The following is a 20,569-nucleotide window of genomic DNA, read 5'->3' as shown; positions in this document are numbered from 1 at the left end:
CGTTCTAAAAATTATGTTATGTTATTATGTTGGAATATATTTTTATGTTTTTTCCTTTTGAAATGTTATTTTTCATATCGAATATGTTATAAATTGTGTTGAATTATATTGAATTGATTATTTTATGAGTATTATATTATGTCTTTTTGTGTTAATTTTTTTCAAAAGTTTTCAAAGAATATTCGTAGATAACTGAGGAGATCTGTATTCCCTAAGGGGTAATTAAACAATAACTTATAATGACAGAGAAGGAACGGTGACATTTTTTTTAAATAAGAGTGAGGGATGGGAAGGGGACTTTTCATGCTCCCCTGGGTACTCATTACTATATCTAACTAACAATGGAGATTCAATCTGAGCCGATTTAAGAGGGGACGCATGGACTTCATCTACATCGGGCCTTTAATATAATGAACCTAAATCGGATTTAAGACCCTAACAATAGATTTTAGTTGATTTTGCTTGTATTGAGGTCTTACTAGGTCCAAATATATATTGAATTAATATTTTGAGTCATTGTTATAGCAAATACTATACTATTTAATATTATAACACTTAGTATATATAAAGTTGGATATATTTATAAGGTATTTTTTTAATTCAAATTAAAAAAATTAATTATCTCTTTTTTTAGTTTTAAATATTATTTTCTACTGTAACGAAAAAGTGAAAATAACAATAATCACTCATACAATTAAATTAGATAATCTTAATATATACATGGCACTATATATATCAAGGATTATTATATATGATATATATATTTTTTTTCTTTTTTGTAATGACTATTTATATAATTTATTGAACCATATTTTCACCTTAATATTTAATAAATTTAACATACAAAATAAATAACTTAAGTCATCATCTAGGACAATAAGTATAATAGTGTAAATACTTATTTGTTTATTAGTAGTGAAAAATATGTAAATAATATAAATTGATATTTTTTAGTATAAAACCAATAATAAAAATTATTAATTAAGTTAATTACGTAATTAAAAAATTGTGAATCATTTCTTAAATAATAATAAAAAATAAAATTACTATTTTCACATATTATAAAATTTATGAAAAAAATTTTAGATAATAAATCAATCCTCAATAAATTATACATTAATTCTGTTTAAAAAAATAAATACGTTAGATATTATTATTTACGTATTATTAAGTTTAGAATTAATTTTTAATCTAATTTTTGGTAATTAAAATTTAAATGATTGAAATTATTAAATGTTGAATATTTTGCATCTATTCAATTTATTTTTTTATTAAAATAAAAAAAATAAGTTATTAATCAATTCTAAATTTAAATTTAAATTTGAGTAAGAAAATAAAAATTTTTAAATTTTATCTCACTAATCAGAATTAATTTTAAGATAAGAAATTACTTTATACCTCATATATATTATAGGATAGTATGATCATTTGCTATTTTTTAATAATAAATTTTGTAAACTAAAATAGTGTAAGAAATTAGAAGAAAATCTATTTACAAGTTTAGGAAATTTTAATTTATTTTTCAATAGGATAAATTATATATTAAATAACAAAAGTTGTTATTGATTTCTCTTCACACTAACTAATATTCAATGATGGTATTTCAGTACATCATGTTACTAAAAAATATTAATCGATCTAATAATTTTTGTAACGACATAAGTTTATGAATTTGAAAATTTAAAAATTATTTCATAAAATATGAAGTTTTAACAAGTAATAATGTTGATAATATTATTTTGACTTCCTGAATGAATACGATATTAACAAATAAAATTGTCCAAAGTAAATTTTAACAAAGACAAAAGTCCGTAAGTGTTGCTATTAATGAAAAATCGATCTATTTTAAAGACAAATACACTTTTTTTCTACGTATTTCCTAATTCGGCAAGTCGAGAACTAATTCACCACATATTAATGTTCTATTTATTAAGGGTCTCGCTAACCAATGGATTGTTATAAGGTTTAGGGTTTAGGGTTTATGGTTTAGGATTTAGGATTTAGGGTCACAAAGCTAGATTCAAACTCCAAATACTTGCTTTAAGTGGACAAATGAGATGACCATTCAACCAATTCAAATTGATTAAAAATAATATTAATTATTTTAAATATTTTTAAGTTGTAAAATATTTATAATAATAATTACTATATATATTTTTTATTTAAATTTCCCTAAAAAGTTTTTATATAATTTTATATATTATCTCTACAGAGTACGAGAAGATACACTAGTTCATATTTAAAAATATAATTAAAAATTTAATTTTAATATATAGGAGTTTAAATAATCATCTAATTAAATTTATTTGTTTAGATGTTGTTTAAAAATTAATTGTTTTTATAATATGATAATAATATATAATTAAATATTTATATAAATTTTTTTTACGTTATTAGTATGTAAAAATTAAATTTATAATTAATTTTTTTTATATTATTATTTTGTTGGGAAGGGTATAAATCACTGCTTTATATTTCCGTTATTTTAGTTCGTTCGTGGCAAAATTACGCACGTGCCTATAGTTGGAGACGGTGTCACCGGCCTTTCTATCTTTCTCTACGGGGAAATCTTCTCAGTCTTCGTCGGCGCGGTCGTACATGCTTTCGGGTTCCTTCTCCGGTTCAATATAGCGAATTTGAGCTTGTGTTCCGCTATTTGTACACGTTTTCGCCGGTTTAGGTTCGTCGTAACCCATCATCAATCTATTAGGGTTTTGTGTTATTATTTCATTGATTTGATTCGCTACCTTCGGCTTCTTAGAGTTATTGTGTTTGATTGAATCTGTATTTGGATAACTTGAATTTAGTCTTTCAATTTCCAATAACGTCTAGAGGGGGATCAGCTTAGCGTGATTTGATATACGTTTTCCTTTTTTTCTTTTTATTACTGTCCCCCTTCTTTTGTTGATATAATTGGGCAAAGTTTAAAATGATCTCTTGCATTCGATGTTTGCTGGCTTCTCCTAGAAGGAATTGTATATTGCGATTACGAGGGTTTCTTCCCAGTATTTGGTGTTATTGCTACTAATAAAATTGTTGACTTTTGATTTATCGTGGTTTTGGGGGGATTTGTAGATAAACCGAATCTACTTTCTTTTCCTTTGCAGAATTCTCACAGTTATAAGGGCGTTTGTTTTGTTATCTTCATTATAAGCTTTGGTGCGGGAGAAGTGCTACCTGATGGTGGAAATCTTGTAACATTTTTGGGTTATGTGAAGAATAGAGAAGATGAAGCTACAGGCACATATTCCGGGTCAGATATCGGGTCAGGTACCTAATCAAGCAGGATCTCAGTTACCTGGACTGACCCAATTGAATGGGAATGTTCCTCCTCAGATGCCAATTATGGGTGGTGTTCCGCGTCCAACAATTAATATGGACCCTGAATTACTTAGAGCACGATCGTTTATTCAAGAGAAGATGTAAGTTCTTGTATTTGTTTATTTGCTTTCAAATTCAATAATCTGGTGACTTTACTACTTATGAGAAATTTTGTCAGTGGAGGTAACAAGTGGAGATGGATATTTACTTACGACCAACTAGTGATAAATAAATCCTGAAAATTAGTGTATGTAATATTGATTAGTTCACAAACAAGAGGAACCACAGTATTATTAAAAATCAAAAGGGGAAAGGAAAATAATTTTCTTTGACCTTGATCATGATGAAACTATTCTTTTTGCGTCCAAGTTATAATGCACTGTGGTTAACTTGTACATGATATGATATATTAATTTAAGCAGTTAAGGAATTCTATTCACGTTGCAGATGCAGCTTTTGCAAATGTAGTTGTAACTCAATATTTTGCATCACCTATGAATCTATTATTTTTATTAATGTTTATTTTGTGCTGCCATTTGATCCATGATGCTGATACGATCTAGTGGGATAAGGTTTGTTGTATTTTTTGCTGCCATGAACTTTAACACTGATTCAATCTTTACTCCCAGATATGATATGTTATTGCAACGACAACAGCATCCAGTTACAGAAGTACATAGAAGGAAAGTTAAGGATCTTGCAAAACGCTTGGAGGAGGGCATGTTAAAAGCTGCTCTCTCTAAGGTTGTTTTTTATGTTAAAATACTTTTTGTACCTCTACCTAATTTTATTTATTATTATAATGCCAATGTTTTCCATTGTGGAATCAGAAACATGTTAATTCTCAGGATCACTGTACTACTTTCTGGCTTTTTTTTTTTTTTTATCAACAGTTACTACTTTTGCATTGACATTGCTTTGTATTTCATTATTTAGGAGGACTACATGAACTTGGAAACTCTAGAGAGTCGTTTATCTAATTTCCTAAGAAGAGCACACATGAATAATCACAACCAACAGTATCAACAGCTTGTTACCTCTGCTCCAATTGGTACAATGATACCAACTCCTGGTATGTCCCAAGTTCCTAATTCTAGCATGCTGGTTCCCTCTTCTATGGATGCTTCAGTGATTTCTACCAGTGGCTGCAATAGCATAGGATCAACATCTTTCAATGGTGTAAGCATGTTACCATCTGGTGGTATGCTTGGAAGTTCTGTAAATCGATCTGATGGTAATATTGGGTGTTATGGTTATTTACCAACCCTGTTGCTTTACAATTTACATTATTTTACTGCATTATTGAGTCTATATTTATTGCAGGTTTGTCCAATGGTTATCAGCAGTCTTCATCCAGCTTTTCTGTTGGGTCAGGGGGGAATATGTCAGCAATGGGGGTGCAGAGAATTGCTAGCCAAATGATTCCCACTCCTGGTTTTAGTGTCAGCAGTAATAATTCACACATGAATATAGATTCTTCCACTACTGGCAGTTCCTTTTCTGGTGTAGAGTCTACAATGGTATCGCAGCCATCACTGCAGCAGACGAAGCAGCATGGGCAAAATAGTCATGTTTTGCAGAACATTGGCAGCCAAATGGGTAGTGGAATGAGATCTGCTTTACTGCAAAAATCATTTGGGAACTCAAATGGTGCTGTAAATAGTGGACTTGGCTTGATTGGAAACAATATGCAACTTGCAAATGAACCTGGAACTACTGATGGTTATGCGCCAACCTACGTTAATTCCCCTAAACACTTACAGCAGCAGCACTTCGATCAAAATCAGCAACCAGTTGTTCAGGGTAATGTTTCTTATTTCTTCATTATTGTTGTTTCTTTTTTACCTCTTCTGTTTTCCTCTCTCTCTCTCTCTCTCTCTCTCTCTCTCTCCGTTTTTCTTTTTCTTTTTGGGTGGGGGGGAGGAGCTAGCCTATGTCATTTACCTCACCCTGCACCAATGTATTTTAGGGTCTTTTGCACATTTTTGTTAATCGGTTTTATGCATGTACTGGGCACTTTTTCTCCTTAGAAGTGACATATCTGAAAGAGTGATGATTTTATTATTAGGTGATGGATATGGATTGAATAATGTTGACACGTTCGCTTCTGGAAATTTTTATGCATCTGCAACAACCTCTGGGTCCATGATTAATGCTCAGAACACAAATTCAGTAAAATTGCCATCAATACCCAAAACTAGTTCATTGATAAGTGGTCACTCAAATTTGCATGGTATCCAGCAGGCTGCTCATATAAAGTCTCAAGCAATTAATCAACTGGAAAAGTTGAGTTTCCAGTCTTCATTGTCTTCACGAGATGGACTTCTGCATTCGCAACAGCAACATCAGCAAAGGCCCCAACAATATCAACAGCCAGACCAGTATGCACAGCAGCAATGCCAATTGAAGCTGCAAAATCAGCAACCTCAGCATGTGGTGAACAACGATTCTTGCAGTCAGTCTCAACTGTCTTCTCATCTAGAGAACCGAGTGAAGCCTGAGCCGGGGGTTGAACACCATAAGGAAGTACTCAGCTCTCATGTTCCTGAACAGTTTCATTTGGCTGAGATGCAGAGTCATTTCCACCAGAACTCAGCTGAAGATTGCTCTAGGAGTGATCAACATCTTACATATCCATCTGGTGTACATGACTTAGCCTCGTCAACACCTCAAAATTCACAACAAATGTTGCACATGCACCAATTGGTTGCAGAGCCTCAGAATAATCTTAACTGTCTTACGGTTGGGGTGCAATCCAAATCTTTAGTTCTAAATCAATGGCCTCAGTCACAAGATAGTAACCATATGCCTGCGAATATTTCACATGAGCAGCATGTCCACAGGGATTTCCACCAAAGAATATCAGTGCAGGGTGAAGCTCAGTGCAATAATTTATCTTCAGATGGATCGATTATTGGTCAAGCAGTTGCTCCTAGAGCTTCAATTGATCTGATAGACTCTGGAAGTGGGGTCAAAAAGGAACACAGGAATCAGCAGAGGTGGCTTTTATTTCTACTTCATGCCCGACGGTGTCCTGCCCCTGAAGGACAGTGCCCAGAACGCTTCTGTTCTAATGCACAGAAGTTATGTAAGCACATAGATGGTTGTAACAAGGTTCATTGTTCATATGCTCGGTGTCATCATACCAGGCTTTTGATTCGTCATTACATGAACTGCAAGGATCCTTGTTGCCCTGTTTGTGTTTTCGTAAGAAATTATCGACGTGCAGTGCAACTTAAGTCTCAGATTCGGTCAGAGCATGAATCAAGTTTGCCAATTACAGCAAACGGGTCCTGTAAAACATATAATACTGTGGCCCCGTTGGCTAGATTGATCTCAAAGCCTCCATTAGCTGCTGAAACTTCAGAAGATCTACATCCATCTCTAAAACGTATAAAGACTGAGCATTGCACCATGCAATCCATGAATCCTGAAAATGACAATTCTTCATCCATTTCTGCAAATTGTGAATCTCTTATTTCCAGGGATGCACAGTCCCTGGCCTATCCAAATGCTGAGAAATCTATCTCAATTAAGTCTGAGATTGCTGAAGTTAAGGCTGAAGCTTCAGCACATTTGGTACATGAAAAGCTTAGTGAGATGAAAATGGATAGCAATCGTTCAGATAATAAAACGTTGGGTGGTGAACCTGCCAAATATGATGAACCTGCTAATTTATGTAGGTCAGAACATGTTAAAACTGAGAAAGAAAGTGCACAAGATAAGCAAGAAAATGTGATGCAGCCATCTGAAAATGCAGCTGGAACCAAGTCTGGCAAGCCAAAAATAAAGGGTGTCTCGTTAACTGAACTATTTACGCCTGAGCAAGTCAGGGAACATATCACTGGCCTAAGGCAATGGGTTGGTCAAGTAAGTTATTTATTTATTCTCATACCAACTTTTCACATGATGATGATGATAAATTATTCCATTGCTTTAGTTTATTTCGTTTCTATGTTTCTTCCTAAAGTTTGTGCATCTATTGTTTGAAGAACATGTAATTCATCTGGGCTTATCATTTCCTTGAAGAACATGGCTGGGTGATCAAAAGTTCAAACTTCAAAGTTATTTTTAAGTTGTGGAGGTCTCTTAATTTTAAAAAATTATACGGAAATAAACAAAAGTGGGGAATCCATTGTTATTTTGTGGCATATATGACTTGGTTTTTCAATATCACAATGGAAATTTATTTATTTGTTTTGGGTATCCATTAGAGAAGAAAATGTATCTGAACTATACATTAAGCTAGAACTTCATTCCCACTAGAAAACTGGCAGTGTGATTCTCTGCACAATTTGCATGGATAGACAAAAATCCAATGCCTAGAGACAAAGGTTTTCTTTTAAAGGTAGTAGGTATTTCAATAAAGCAAAAGGCACTAAAGAACAGCAGGTAAAATACCCTGCCACAAGAATATGCCTCCTTTCTCCTACAAAGGAAATTTTCTAATTTTTTAGGGCATTGGAAATATTTAAATTCACAAAACAAACAAAAAGGTATACTCTAAATGTATCAACTGGACAAAGCTTGTGCTATGCTTATTTGGCTATTGGAAAACTTGGGTTCCTGATTGCAACTATAACATTTCTCAAATTTATCTGTTACCCACATCTGACTGTGGTGCATCTATTGTTGGTCATCTATTTTCTTGTGACAGAGCAAATCAAAAGCAGAGAAGAACCAAGCAATGGAGCATTCGATGAGTGAGAATTCTTGTCAGTTGTGTGCTGTAGAGAAGCTTACTTTTGAACCCCCACCAATCTATTGTACAACCTGTGGTGTTCGTATTAAACGAAACAATATGTATTATACCACGGGGGCTGGTGATACACGGCATTATTTTTGTATTCCATGCTATAATGATGCTCGTTCAGAGAACATTAACGTTGACGGGACTCCAATTCCGAAGTCAAGATTGGAAAAGAAGAAGAATGATGAAGAAACTGAGGAATGGGTGCGTGGCATGTGTGTCCTTTTGTTGTTTGATTGGCATTCTATTTGTTAATTGACGGTATATATTTTCTGTGTGCAGTGGGTTCAATGTGATAAATGTGAAGCCTGGCAACATCAAATTTGTGCCTTATTTAACGGAAGAAGAAATGACGGTGGACAAGCTGAATACACTTGCCCTAACTGCTATATTCAAGAGGTAGAAAGAGGAGAGCGCAAGCCTTTACCCCAAAGTGCTGTTCTTGGAGCCAAAGATTTGCCGCGAACCATTCTCAGTGACCACATAGAACAGCGATTATTTAAAAGACTAAAGCAAGAAAGGCAGGAGAGGGCAAGGCTTCACGGAAAATCTTATGAAGAGGTGATTCATTTACTGATTAGTAGAAGAAAAATGTGCTAGTCCTTTTTGTTAAAATATTTTTAAAATATATTTCAGTTGTTTATTTTTTAAATAAATAAAATAACCAAGCCTTGTTCAATTATTTGGAGTCAGTTACATGAATTAAACCTTATCTTTTCTGTTCAATTGATACTGATGAAATTCCTTCTTAGCAAATCCTGATTATTTGTGGACTACTAAATTTATTTGGTGTGTTATGCTGGAGATTAATAAACATTTCGACTTGGATATTGGCAGGTTCCAGGAGCTGAATCGCTTGTTATAAGAGTTGTGTCATCTGTTGACAAGAAGTTAGAAGTGAAACAGCGATTTTTGGAGATTTTTCAGGAAGAAAATTATCCAACAGAATTCCCATATAAATCCAAGGTATGGGGAGTTGCTTTCGTAGTTCTGTTGATCTGGTGCCTAATTAAAACATGAATAACACTATTCGTAAACCAAACACTCTTGACACCTGTATAAAAATACAATTGTTACTAATTAATTATATATTTAAATTATGTTTTAAGTAATAAAACAAAGAGAATGTGTATTGGTGGTTAAGAAAATATTGGTGTTAAAATGGTGAGTATGCATAGCGGGATTGTTAAAATATTAACTTTAACACCCTTATCTTGCTATCCCAGGTAATTTTGCTGTTTCAAAAGATTGAAGGTGTGGAAGTCTGCCTATTTGGCATGTATGTCCAAGAATTTGGATCTGAATGTCAGTTGCCCAACCAGCGCCGGGTGTATCTTTCATATCTTGACTCTGTGAAGTATTTTAGGCCCGAGGTCAAGGCCGTAACTGGAGAGGCTCTTCGGACATTTGTTTACCATGAAATTCTGGTAAATTTTAGTCAAGTTCTTATTTTCTTCCTGTAAACAATATTTTATTATAATTGAGGAGTGTACAATATAATTTTTTTGTAGATTGGATACCTTGAATATTGCAAGAAACGTGGTTTTACAAGCTGCTATATATGGGCATGTCCACCATTGAAGGGTGAAGACTATATTTTATATTGCCATCCAGAAATTCAGAAAACACCAAAATCTGATAAGCTTAGGGAATGGTGAGCAAAATAGCTTCAGTATAAACAAAATGAAAGAGAAGTGGGCTCTCTTTTGCTTATGCAATTTTACTGCTTTTATCCATCCCTAACTTCAGTTTCTTTTGTGGATGTTTCTTCAGGTATCTGTCCATGCTGAGAAAAGCTATCAAGGAGAATATTGTGGTTGATCTCACCAACTTATATGATCATTTCTTTGTATCTACTGGTGAATCTAGGGCTAAGGTTACAGCTGCCAGACTCCCATATTTTGATGGTGACTACTGGCCTGGGGCTGCTGAGGATTTGATTTATCAGCTTCGCCAAGAGGAAGATGGAAGGAAACAAAATAAGAAAGGAACAACTAAAAAAACTATAACAAAAAGGGCCTTAAAAGCATCTGGTCAGTCAGATCTCTCTGGCAACGCCTCGAAAGATCTGCTTCTCATGCACAAAGTAATTCACTTATATATATATTGTTTATTTATATATTTTTTGTCTTTGGGGTGAATAACGTCCCTTGCAAATAATTTAAATTATTTGGATATTTTATGTGATATAATTATATCTTCAAACGTTCAGGCGTGTTCCTTGGTTGAGTGCTTTTAATATCTAATCCATATGTGTAATAATGGTTTTCTTCCTACAATGCTTATCTTTCTCCAGCTTGGTGAAACCATTTGCCCAATGAAGGAGGATTTTATCATGGTTCATCTACAGCATGCATGCAGTCATTGTTGTATTCTAATGGTGTCTGGCAACCGTTGGGTTTGCAACCAGTGCAAGAATTTTCAGATTTGTGATAGGTAAGTATTGTTCACTTCTATCTCCGTTTGCCATATGATTCTGTTGACTGCAATTGGTTAAACATACTATCTCAGTGTATGCATTACCATACAGTTGTAGGGTAAACAGTAAAACCACAGAAAAGGATGCAAGAACAGAGAAAGGAAAATGAAATATTTTATTTCCTCTCTGCTCCACTCTTCGAATTCTGCCTAACTAATTTGAACTATTCCCTATCACTCCATTCTCCCATTTGTAGAGTTCTCCTGCATAATCAGTTATTAACTATGAACTACATTTTGTAATCACTTCAATCAGTTACAACTTACAAGCAGTTAGCTGTTAACTTTCCAAACGCAACCTTTCTTTACCAACATTTAGCCAAAACTCCCTCCCTCTCTCCTTGCCTTCAGAGTGAAGTTCTGACTTCTGAGTGTCCTGTTAACAGTTTGAAGCACCTCTGGGGTCTGCTTGAAATATGATAGCTGAGTTTTCCTCCGTGCAGGATAATGCAAACCTTTTGACTGTGCAAGAGACCTCCCCTCCCCCTCCCCCAAATCTGCATCTGACAACTGGGATTGAATAGGTGGAAACCATCTATTATCCCAAATAAAATTTCAGCAGGTTTCTTCTGCTTTCTGAATAAGATTCTCTTGCTGGCATCCTTTTGGGCTGGCCCATTTGGTCAAATATTAATTAAAATTCCGAGATTCTCTTTCTCCGTCATTCTTTTCTATTTCCCATGTATGCTGTTGTGACTAGGCAACTGTCATAGCAGCCTCAAGATCTAGTGGTTTTGATGTGAGGAACAGCCCATGCTTATCTGCAGCTGGAGTCCTCTGTCCTCCTGTCTTCCCTGGTGTGATTCCAGCCTTGATGTAGTATTCTCCTTTCTAGCCTCTTCTTTTTGCTTTCAACTCAATTGACTATGGACATTGAAGGTCACCCACAGCCACACCACTCATCATATTTCACTTAGTCATCCACTTCAAATTCCACCATTAGAGTTGGTAATACTTTTAGTCTGGAAACTCAAGGAAACTTTGGAAGAAATATCACAGATATTTAAATATGAATGGGTTGACCACGTCTATTGATCTATGTAGCAAACCCCCCACCTGGTGGGATAAACCTTTCTTGTTGCAGAGTTGGGAATACTTTCATTATTGTGGATAGCTGGAAAGTATTAGTATAGTTGATTTATTTATTTAAGTTGCCAGTTTTTTCTTATTCAGGTCTTGAGTTATAACTAGATGACAAGATTTTTTGCTTGCTGCCTTATGCCATGCTTAAACTCTCTTGTATTACAAACAGTTTTAATTCAGACTGGACAAGTGCTATGGAATATGGATATTGTTTCAATAACAGATTTGTGTTTCTCAACATTGTATCTGATTATTATCTATTTGACGCCCCAGCCCCATTGTTGTTTTTGTGCAGTTGTGTCAATAACATCTTATGTTGTTTGCCTGATCCTTGTTACAAAATATTCAATACCTTGATCTAATATAAATGGTTTCTTAGGTGCTATGAAGTGGAATTAAAACGTGAAGAGAGAGAAAGGCATCCTATTAATCAGAGGGAGAAACATACCCTTTATCCAGTAAGCAAAGAGTTCTACCTAATTAGAACATTTCCCTTCTTCTATCATGTGATAATTTTATTAGTACTTGCTTGTTACTCACCTTAATGTCTGCGTAATTAGTAATTACTACTAGGAGGTATTAAGTTGTCAGACATTATGGAGTTCCAATTTGAACTCACATAGTGATTGTGTTTTCAGCCACAACTTCCCCTTGAGCATTTTAATTGTAGATTTTTCTGTATATTCACAGAAAAAAGGGTGAAAAAATAGTACAGATTATCGTGTGGCACTAACTGATTGGAAGTGAATTTGGGTTTTATTTAAATATTTTAAAAAAAATAACTTGCATTGTCTTGCAGATTGAAATCAATGATGTTCCAGTTGATACAAAGGACAAAGATGATATTCTCGAGAGTGAATTCTTTGATACTAGACAAGCATTTCTCAGTCTCTGCCAGGGAAATCATTATCAATATGATACACTTAGGCGAGCCAAGCATTCATCAATGATGGTTCTATATCATCTTCATAATCCAACCGCTCCTGCATTTGTGACTACCTGTAATATATGCTATCTTGACATAGAAACTGGCCAAGGGTGGCGCTGTGAAGTTTGCCCCGAGTATGATGTATGTAATGCTTGTTATCAAAAGGATGGAGGCATTGACCATCCCCATAAGTTGACAAATCATCCATCAATGGCAGATCGTGATGCTCAGAACAAAGAAGCAAGGCAGCTTCGAGTATTGCAGGTATTGCACAATATTTAATTTTATTTTTTGTTCCTCTGAATTGGACATGTATCACTCTGTTAGTTCCCTAGTAAAAGTGGATACTTGGTTTCCTTATTCTAACAATTGAAATATTTAAAGGAAAAAATTATTCGAATTTTAGGAGTTTCATCAATCGTTACATGGTAAAAAAAGAAAAAAAAGAGGATTTTTTTTTAAATTGCTTGCTTCTTTTGTCCATAGTAACTATCTTTCTGTATATGCTTTTTTATTTAAATGAATTTGTGTTTGTATTTACAGCTACGGAAAATGCTTGATCTACTTGTGCATGCATCCCAATGTCGTTCCGCACATTGCCAATATCCAAATTGCCGCAAAGTAAAGGGGCTTTTCCGCCACGGGATGCACTGCAAAACACGAGCTTCTGGAGGTTGTGTTCTTTGTAAGAAAATGTGGTATTTGCTTCAACTCCATGCTCGTGCTTGCAAGGAATCGGAATGCCACGTGCCGCGTTGCAGGTTTGTGGGTTGGGCATTATCTCCTTCTCTCAAATTTTTCATCCGTTAACTTTTTTCCTTGTATGTGTTAAATCAGGGATTTGAAAGAGCATTTAAGGAGATTGCAGCAACAGTCTGATTCACGGCGTAGGGCTGCTGTAATGGAGATGATGAGGCAAAGAGCTGCAGAAGTTGCCAACAACGCTGGATGAGCAATTTGTTATGTAGATACGAAGGATAATGCTAAGTCCAAATGGAGGTTGACATTAGGTACACCGTACACCTATGTTCTGACAGCGATGATTTCTTTTTGTGTTGGGAATACATAGTGCATCTTCTATTGATTGTTTGTAGTATCCTTTATTTAAAGCTTAAAAGTAAATAGTTTAGTATCTTTTAGCATGTTTCGCATTTAATAAACAATTATTGCTGTTTGCTGGATAGCATCTGCAGATCAGTTTCTTGTTATTGATTATTATTCCTCTATGATTTACCGCAGTGGAAGGTTTCAGTGTATACAGTAGCCTGTCCAGATCTTATACAATATATAAGGAATTAAGGATCGGTTCGATTTGTAAAAATACTTGAGCTTTTGATGATATTATTTTGTAAAACATGACATCTTTTCTTGTAAATATAACACTAGGAGAGATCAGAGTAATAATATCAAATAATCGAATAGTATATTTTGAATTTTTTTTTGGTTCGTTCAGCAATCATGATTCGTTAATTTCGTTTTAGTCTTTAGTTTTTCATAATGATCATTTTGGATTTTTGTTCTGCTGAAATTGGACTTTTTTCTTTGGTCGGGAATTGGCCATCATAAATAAAATTACAAGACAGAAGAGACTAATGTAAGGTAAAATTAGGTACCAGTCCAAAAAAAGAGTTTTTTTTTTATTTAGGTAGGGTATAATTTGATAACGTGAAAAGGAAAATTGGACCTTGTTAAATAAATAAAAATGCAAAAGAAGAGAGACTAATGTGAAGTAAACTTAAATTAGATAAGTATAGTTTAATTTCTTTAATTTGATAAAGAGAAATATCGTTTTTTTTAGATTAAGTCTTAAACAAAGTTTCTAAAAAGTTCTTTTTTCTTCACCTATTTTTTGTTAAATTTTAAGCTAATTTATTTTAAATAAAATTTGTAAAAAGAAAAGAGATAGATACTAATGTAAGGTAAAAAACTTAAATTAGATATGTATAATTTCTTTAATTTGATAAAGAGAAATACTATATTTTTTTAATTAAATCTTAAACCAGTTTCCAAAAAATTCTTTTTCTTCACCTATTTTTTGTTAAATTTTAAGCTAATTCATTTTTAAAAAAACTTGAAAAAAGAACACATTTTTAAAACTAACACAAATTTTGCAAAAACAACAAAAAGTACTGGTGTTTAAAAGTTGAAAAATGAATACTTAATTGAGGATTTGGTTGAGAAAAAAATTCATTTAGAACTAATGATGTTTAAAATTAAAATCATGTCGTTTATATTAATTTTTGGCCATTTCTAGTTGCATTTTATTTTAGTTAGATTAAATAATATTTATACAAGTAATTAGATATGTAGCATTTATTCTTGAATGTGTCAAATATCTGTTATTAATTCTTTTTAACACCAAAAAAGTATTAAAATACATTTTCTTCTAATATAAGATACTTATTATGAAAAGGCGTGTGTGTATGTAATATTCACGGGCTAACTATTTTTCTTGCATTTGATTCAATATAAATTTTTTTATTAAAAAATATCACGTAAATACTAAAAATTACCCATTAAATTAGTTATTATATATTAATTTTACGTTTACATATTTTTCAACTAAAGAATTAGCTATCAAAATAATCAAACTTATCATAGTAAAATAATTAAATCTATAATAAAAGAATAATTTAACTTATTTATAGAAGTATAATAAAAAAAAATTGAGATGCAAAATATGTATTTATATAAAAGATGATTCAGTGATTAGTGATTTTTTATATGTATATAACATATTTTTTATTTGTCTATTAAAAATGCTCACCCTAGTATTCTATATATATAACATCAATCATGGTACTAATGCAAAATAAATCAGTTACAACTTTTAGAAATATGTATTTGACATTTCAAAATTTTTTATATTATTGTAAATAAATTTAATTATTTGTCTATTAGATGTTTAATTATTCTACTATGACAAATTTAATTATTTTAATTATTGATTATTTAGTTAAAAAATGCGTGAACCAATAAATATATAAAATCTAAATTTTATAATAAAATGTTAAAATGTGGGATTAAATTACAACCGGTTGTCAATTAAAAAAAGACAATGATAATAGTAGAACAAGCAAGAACATGACTAAGGTCGATAGCTCCTCGGCATTATTTCTGTGTGTCGCGGTATGATCACTCTAAGAAGATCCGATTAAAACCAAACGGAAGATCCCACATCTCCAGCATACCTTTCTGACTTTCTCTTATTTTGGAAACGAAAATGGTATAAATAAGATGACTTGATTTATTATTGTTATTATCACGCCTGCGTTTTGGGATATATAAACGAAACCGCTTTACCTGTCTCCTTTATTTGTTCGATTGCAGTCACGGAGTACTTGGTTCGATTCCTTGCTTATGATAGATTTGTTGTTTTGACAAGCAGCATATGTGTGTTTTCCTCCTTATTTTGCTGCTATTCTTCCCCTCTTTTTGGTTTTTGTTTGCTATTTGTGAATACAAATATCAGTCTTTTTTTTCCTTGTTAATATAAATATGTACTAAGTTTCAATTACTGTTAAATTATAGATGGGGGATGAAGGCTTGTGCTACACGGTCGACGATGCTCTCTTGGCTTTGGGTTTTGGGAATTTCCAAATTCTTGTGCTTGCTTATGCTGGTATTGGCTGGGTTTCAGAAGCAATGGAAATGATGCTACTCTCTTTTGTAGGACCAGCAGTACAATCTGCATGGAATCTTTCCCCTCACCAAGAGAGTTTCATAACCAGTGCTGTTTTTGCTGGCATGCTAATAGGGGCATACTCATGGGGCATTGTTTCAGATAAACATGGAAGGAGGTAACTGTTAGCTCTCTTTCTCCACTAGCTTACTACTTACTATTTTTGTTAATTTTTTTTCCCTGGCTTCAACAATGATTTCAGGAAAGGATTCCTTATCACTGCAACAGTTACTGCAGCTGCTGGTTTTTTGAGTGCATTTGCTCCTAACTACCTATTGTTGATTTCCCTTCGTTGTCTAGTGGGTATTGGCTTGGGAGGGGGCCCTGTATTATCATCATGGTTTCTAGAGTTTGTTCCAGCCCCCAATAGAGGTACCTGGATGGTTGTCTTTTCGGCATTTTGGACTCTTGGTACAATTTTTGAGGCTTCACTTGCCTGGGTAAAATTTGTTCATTTCCTTATAATTTCTCATTATTTTAGAACACTAATAAGTTGATGCCTTACCTTATATTAATGGTTTATTTCTGCTTATCTCCTTAAGATTTTAGAATGATGAAGCTGTATTCCGCACCCTCACAACCCCTTAGCACACATAACAAACAAAACAAGGAGACGAAATGTGTTGCCAATTATGAATGTGTCTTTCCTAGGTTTTGCTGTTGACCCTGAATCTAGATATCTCCTTTGCCCTGCCCATGGGTCTAGATACATGTCATTTTTTCTATATTTATATCGAATAAATATTATGAGCTCAACCCTTTAGCAATTAAGCTAAAACCTAGAATCCTAACTTAGTTTATTTGTTAATTGTTATGAGGACTCCAAAAATTTCCATTGTGCTTGAAGCCTATTTTAGACCTTATAATAATATCTCCTTCATAAGGAATGTGTGCATCTTAATTCATAATGATTTTGCAAATGTCCTGTCAATTTTAGTTTGGGTATTATTTTGTAGTTTCAATTGGTGTTGCATGATGGTTGAAGATGACAATCATGGAGCTGATAGGTTCATCAATTGCAATGTTGCTTGCAGATTGTGATGCCGAAACTGGGTTGGAGATGGCTACTTGCACTATCTTCCCTACCCTCATCATTCCTTCTTTTGTTCTACAAGGTGACACCTGAGTCACCTAGATACCTATGCTTGAAAGGTAGAACAACTGATGCAGTTAATGTTTTGGAGAAAATAGCAAGATTAAATGGTAGGGAACTGCCTTCTGGGATCCTTGTTTCTGACAATCAAATTGAGCTGTATGACACTGGTAACCCTTCAGAAGGCACAAATTTACTCTCAGCAGGAAAAAATGATGGTGAACCTCCTGAAGGAGTGGTTTCCAATTTAGGTGGCGTCTCATCAATTCTAATGCTTTTGTCAGCAAAATTGGCAAGGTCAACCCTTCTATTATGGGCAGTGTTCTTTGGTAATGCTTTTTCGTATTATGGCCTTGTTTTGTTGACCTCTGAGTTGAACAGTGGGCACAGTAAATGTGTGCCGCATAATTTGGACGGAGGGAAGTCTCCGGATGTTAGCTACAAAGACGTTTTTATTGCTAGTTTTGCAGGTATGTTTTCTACGGGTTTCCAGAATTATCTCAATCTACCCATGAAGCAAAACGCACAACTAATACATCTCTTTGTGCATAGAGCTACCTGGGCTCCTGTTGTCAGCTGCTGCAGTAGATAAACTTGGTCGGAAGCTCTCAATGTCAACTATGTTCTTCCTGTGTTGCATTTTCCTTCTCCCATTAATGTTCCATCAGCCTGAAGGCCTAACAACAAGCCTTTTATTTGGTGCTCGCATATGCATCACAGTGACGTTCACGGTTGTGTATATATATGCACCAGAGGTAACATACTTATTGCACAGTAATTTAAACGAGATTGTTGAAAAATTATACTCGAGAGAAATTGTGTACTACTAGTATTAGTACATGTCAACTCAATAAGGCTGGTAAAATAATGCTTCGTCATACGTGATGGAACTGCAGATATACCCAACTTCCGTTAGAACAACAGGAGTTGGAATGGCAAGCTCAGTGGGCAGAATTGGTGGAATGATATGCCCTTTGGTGGCAGTGGGTTTAGTGCATGGTTGTCATCAAGTTCTTGCTGTCCTCCTGTTTGAGATTGTAGCTCTTCTTTCTGGAGTTTGTGTTATGTTCTTTCCTGTTGAGACTATGGGCCAAGATCTGCGTGACAGTTTGTCAAGTCTAAATAATATCAACAGCACATAACAGTAACACGTTGAGGTGTATACACCACTTAAAAAAAACATGAAAATATATAGCTAAATTTGTTCCCTGCCCTAATATTCAAATTACTAGAGGGAGGGAGGTGATGAATATGCCAAGAGTTATCGATCTAAACAAGGGTGTATTTTGTGAAACAAGGGTCAATTGCTGTTAGAGCGATAGAAGCACTCTGCTAATAGTCCACATGAGTAATTTGTATTAGTACCCTACATCGTTCAATGTAAATGGATTGTTATCAAGTCACCATTTATCATGAGAAAAAAAATTTCATATTTATTTTTAAAATTTTGTTTGATGTTGTTCAAAAGTACTTTTGTTCTTTCGAATTGACTAATTATTTGAACAAATTTTGTAGAGAAAGTCACGATGTTGTCATTAATGTCTTGAGCTCGTCCTTCTCATTGTGGGAAGTGTATCTGCAAAAATTTCAATGCTCAAATTAGCATGAATCATGAGAGGTATTATATAACATTTTTTAAATAAATATTTGACATAATGTATTTGATTTTATTCTCTTCTCTATACAAAAAGGGATAATAATATAGATATTAATTTTTACTAATTATAATATGCAGTTAAAATTATTTTCAATCACATACTAAGTTAGAGATCATATTTATATGCATGTATTTAAAATAACGTATATATTGTGAGATTATGAGTCTCTCTTGTATGGATTGTTTTTTTCATGAATTACTCTCTTTATAAGATACTTGATTCTTCATTATATGTTGAGTCATTAAACTCATAAAACTGAGGTACTAGATATTATGTCCATTGAAGAGGAATTATTATCGTTATAACATCTTCCATAGAATCTTTTTGGAATTCGAGATAATCATTGGAACTATTTTCTTAGGACTTTAGATATTCTTAAGTCTGGTTTTTCGTGTTGGGTCTAGAAAAATAGTCCATAACATACCTCCAAATTCGATATGTCTTTTTCTCAAAAAAGTCATTCCATATTTCAGATCTTATCCCAAGCATTTGGCCTTTTAAGGAGGGACTTAAAACATTGAGTTTCGAGTTTTAGTGAATCAATTACCAAATTGGTGAAATCTCGAAATTTGAATTTGTTGGGGTCAAATTATATAACCTTGAAACTCTAACCATAACTTCTATTAATTTTTCTGGCTTGTTAAATACGTTTTAAAAAATTAGAGTATTTTTGTCAATGTTAAAATAATTTAAGTACATGGTTTATCTTTAATTTTTAAATTCCATAAAAATAAAAAAATTAGATAAACCCTCTTTTATTTTAGTCACAAAAAAACCTCTATTTTCATCACATGTTAACTATAATAAGTTAATAACAAAATATTACCATTTTTAAGAATAAAAAGTAAAAAATAAAAATAATAAAAGCTCTTTTTGCAAATTATTAAAAAATTGAATGGACAGGTCAGCGCAACGAAAATTACATAAGAACTGATATGTCCAAATTATAAAGAGGTAAGAAATTTTTAAAATATTTTAAAATTATTCTCTGAAGTGCTAAAACCCTGCATGCCATTAGGGATCATGAGTTTTATCTTCTTATTCTTCTTTTATAAAAAGGAACTTTTGCAATTTTTTTTGCTATGTCTCTGCAGTAAACTGTTCAGACACCAAGACTAAGTTTCCCTTTTCCTTCCGGTATGACATGGTCTTCGTCGGTTGAACTGTGTAGGTCAATGGAAGTTTTCCTTTTGCAATTTCCCTTTCATGGAAAGGTTCTGGACCGGATGCACAGGGAAGTATTGGATCAGATAATCAGCAAAGTAGCCTTGTTTTCCCCAAGGGCAATCCCATTCGAAGATTAAGGCATTGACATTCTACAGGCCAGGAACATTTCTCCTGGTGTACAATATTGTGATGCGAGTGAACCGCAAAAACCTGTCAAGATCAGTACATATACTGTAAGTTGTATTTGAGGTTTTTTTTCCTTGTTTCTGTTACATTTTTCCCCTTTTACTGGTCCTCTGACTCTCAAGTGCATGCAGATTGGTCCGTTCTAAAGTACAAAAACTGAAAGAGCAAAAGTTAAAGTGAGAGTTCATTTGAATTTGCATGGAATCGTATCTATTGATTCAAC

The 20,569-nt window shown here is 33.5% G+C and overlaps 2 protein-coding genes across 5 annotated transcripts; both read left to right on the top strand.

Annotated features, from left to right (window-relative positions):
- Window positions 1-2,498: 2,498 nt before the first annotated feature.
- LOC130976440 (histone acetyltransferase HAC1-like) lies at window positions 2,499-13,993 on the top strand. Its single transcript, XM_057901311.1, has 17 exons — window positions 2,499-2,680; window positions 3,108-3,422; window positions 3,951-4,065; window positions 4,258-4,555; window positions 4,645-5,124; window positions 5,390-7,191; window positions 7,979-8,275; window positions 8,354-8,632; window positions 8,909-9,037; window positions 9,298-9,498; window positions 9,583-9,725; window positions 9,845-10,157; window positions 10,368-10,507; window positions 12,012-12,090; window positions 12,432-12,824; window positions 13,104-13,321; window positions 13,398-13,993. Exons 2-17 carry the CDS (start codon window positions 3,229-3,231, stop codon window positions 13,510-13,512), a joined length of 5,196 nt encoding a protein of 1,731 aa, XP_057757294.1. The 5' UTR covers window positions 2,499-2,680; window positions 3,108-3,228; the 3' UTR covers window positions 13,513-13,993.
- A 1,632-nt stretch (window positions 13,994-15,625) lies between these two features.
- Window positions 15,626-18,769, top strand: LOC130973079 (organic cation/carnitine transporter 7). 4 transcript variants are annotated; one of them, XM_057897470.1, is made up of 7 exons: window positions 15,626-15,786; window positions 16,092-16,360; window positions 16,445-16,682; window positions 17,277-17,632; window positions 17,717-17,805; window positions 17,888-18,090; window positions 18,232-18,769. In XM_057897470.1, the coding sequence occupies exons 1-7, from the start codon at window positions 15,784-15,786 to the stop codon at window positions 18,475-18,477; spliced, it is 1,404 nt and encodes a 467-aa protein (XP_057753453.1). In that variant the 5' UTR covers window positions 15,626-15,783; the 3' UTR covers window positions 18,478-18,769. The 4 variants fall into 4 exon arrangements, with proteins under 4 accessions (XP_057753453.1, XP_057753451.1, XP_057753454.1 ...); XM_057897468.1 differs by adding an exon at window positions 15,891-15,953 and having other exon boundaries at window positions 17,277-17,805; XM_057897471.1 differs by having other exon boundaries at window positions 16,234-16,360; window positions 17,277-17,805.
- Window positions 18,770-20,569: the final 1,800 nt, after the last annotated feature.

The sequence above is a fragment of the Arachis stenosperma genome, chromosome 4 (assembly GCF_014773155.1).
Source record: "Arachis stenosperma cultivar V10309 chromosome 4, arast.V10309.gnm1.PFL2, whole genome shotgun sequence".
In the NCBI taxonomy this organism is placed as follows: Eukaryota; Viridiplantae; Streptophyta; class Magnoliopsida; order Fabales; family Fabaceae; genus Arachis; species Arachis stenosperma.
This window is presented reverse-complemented; position numbering and strand designations above follow the sequence as displayed.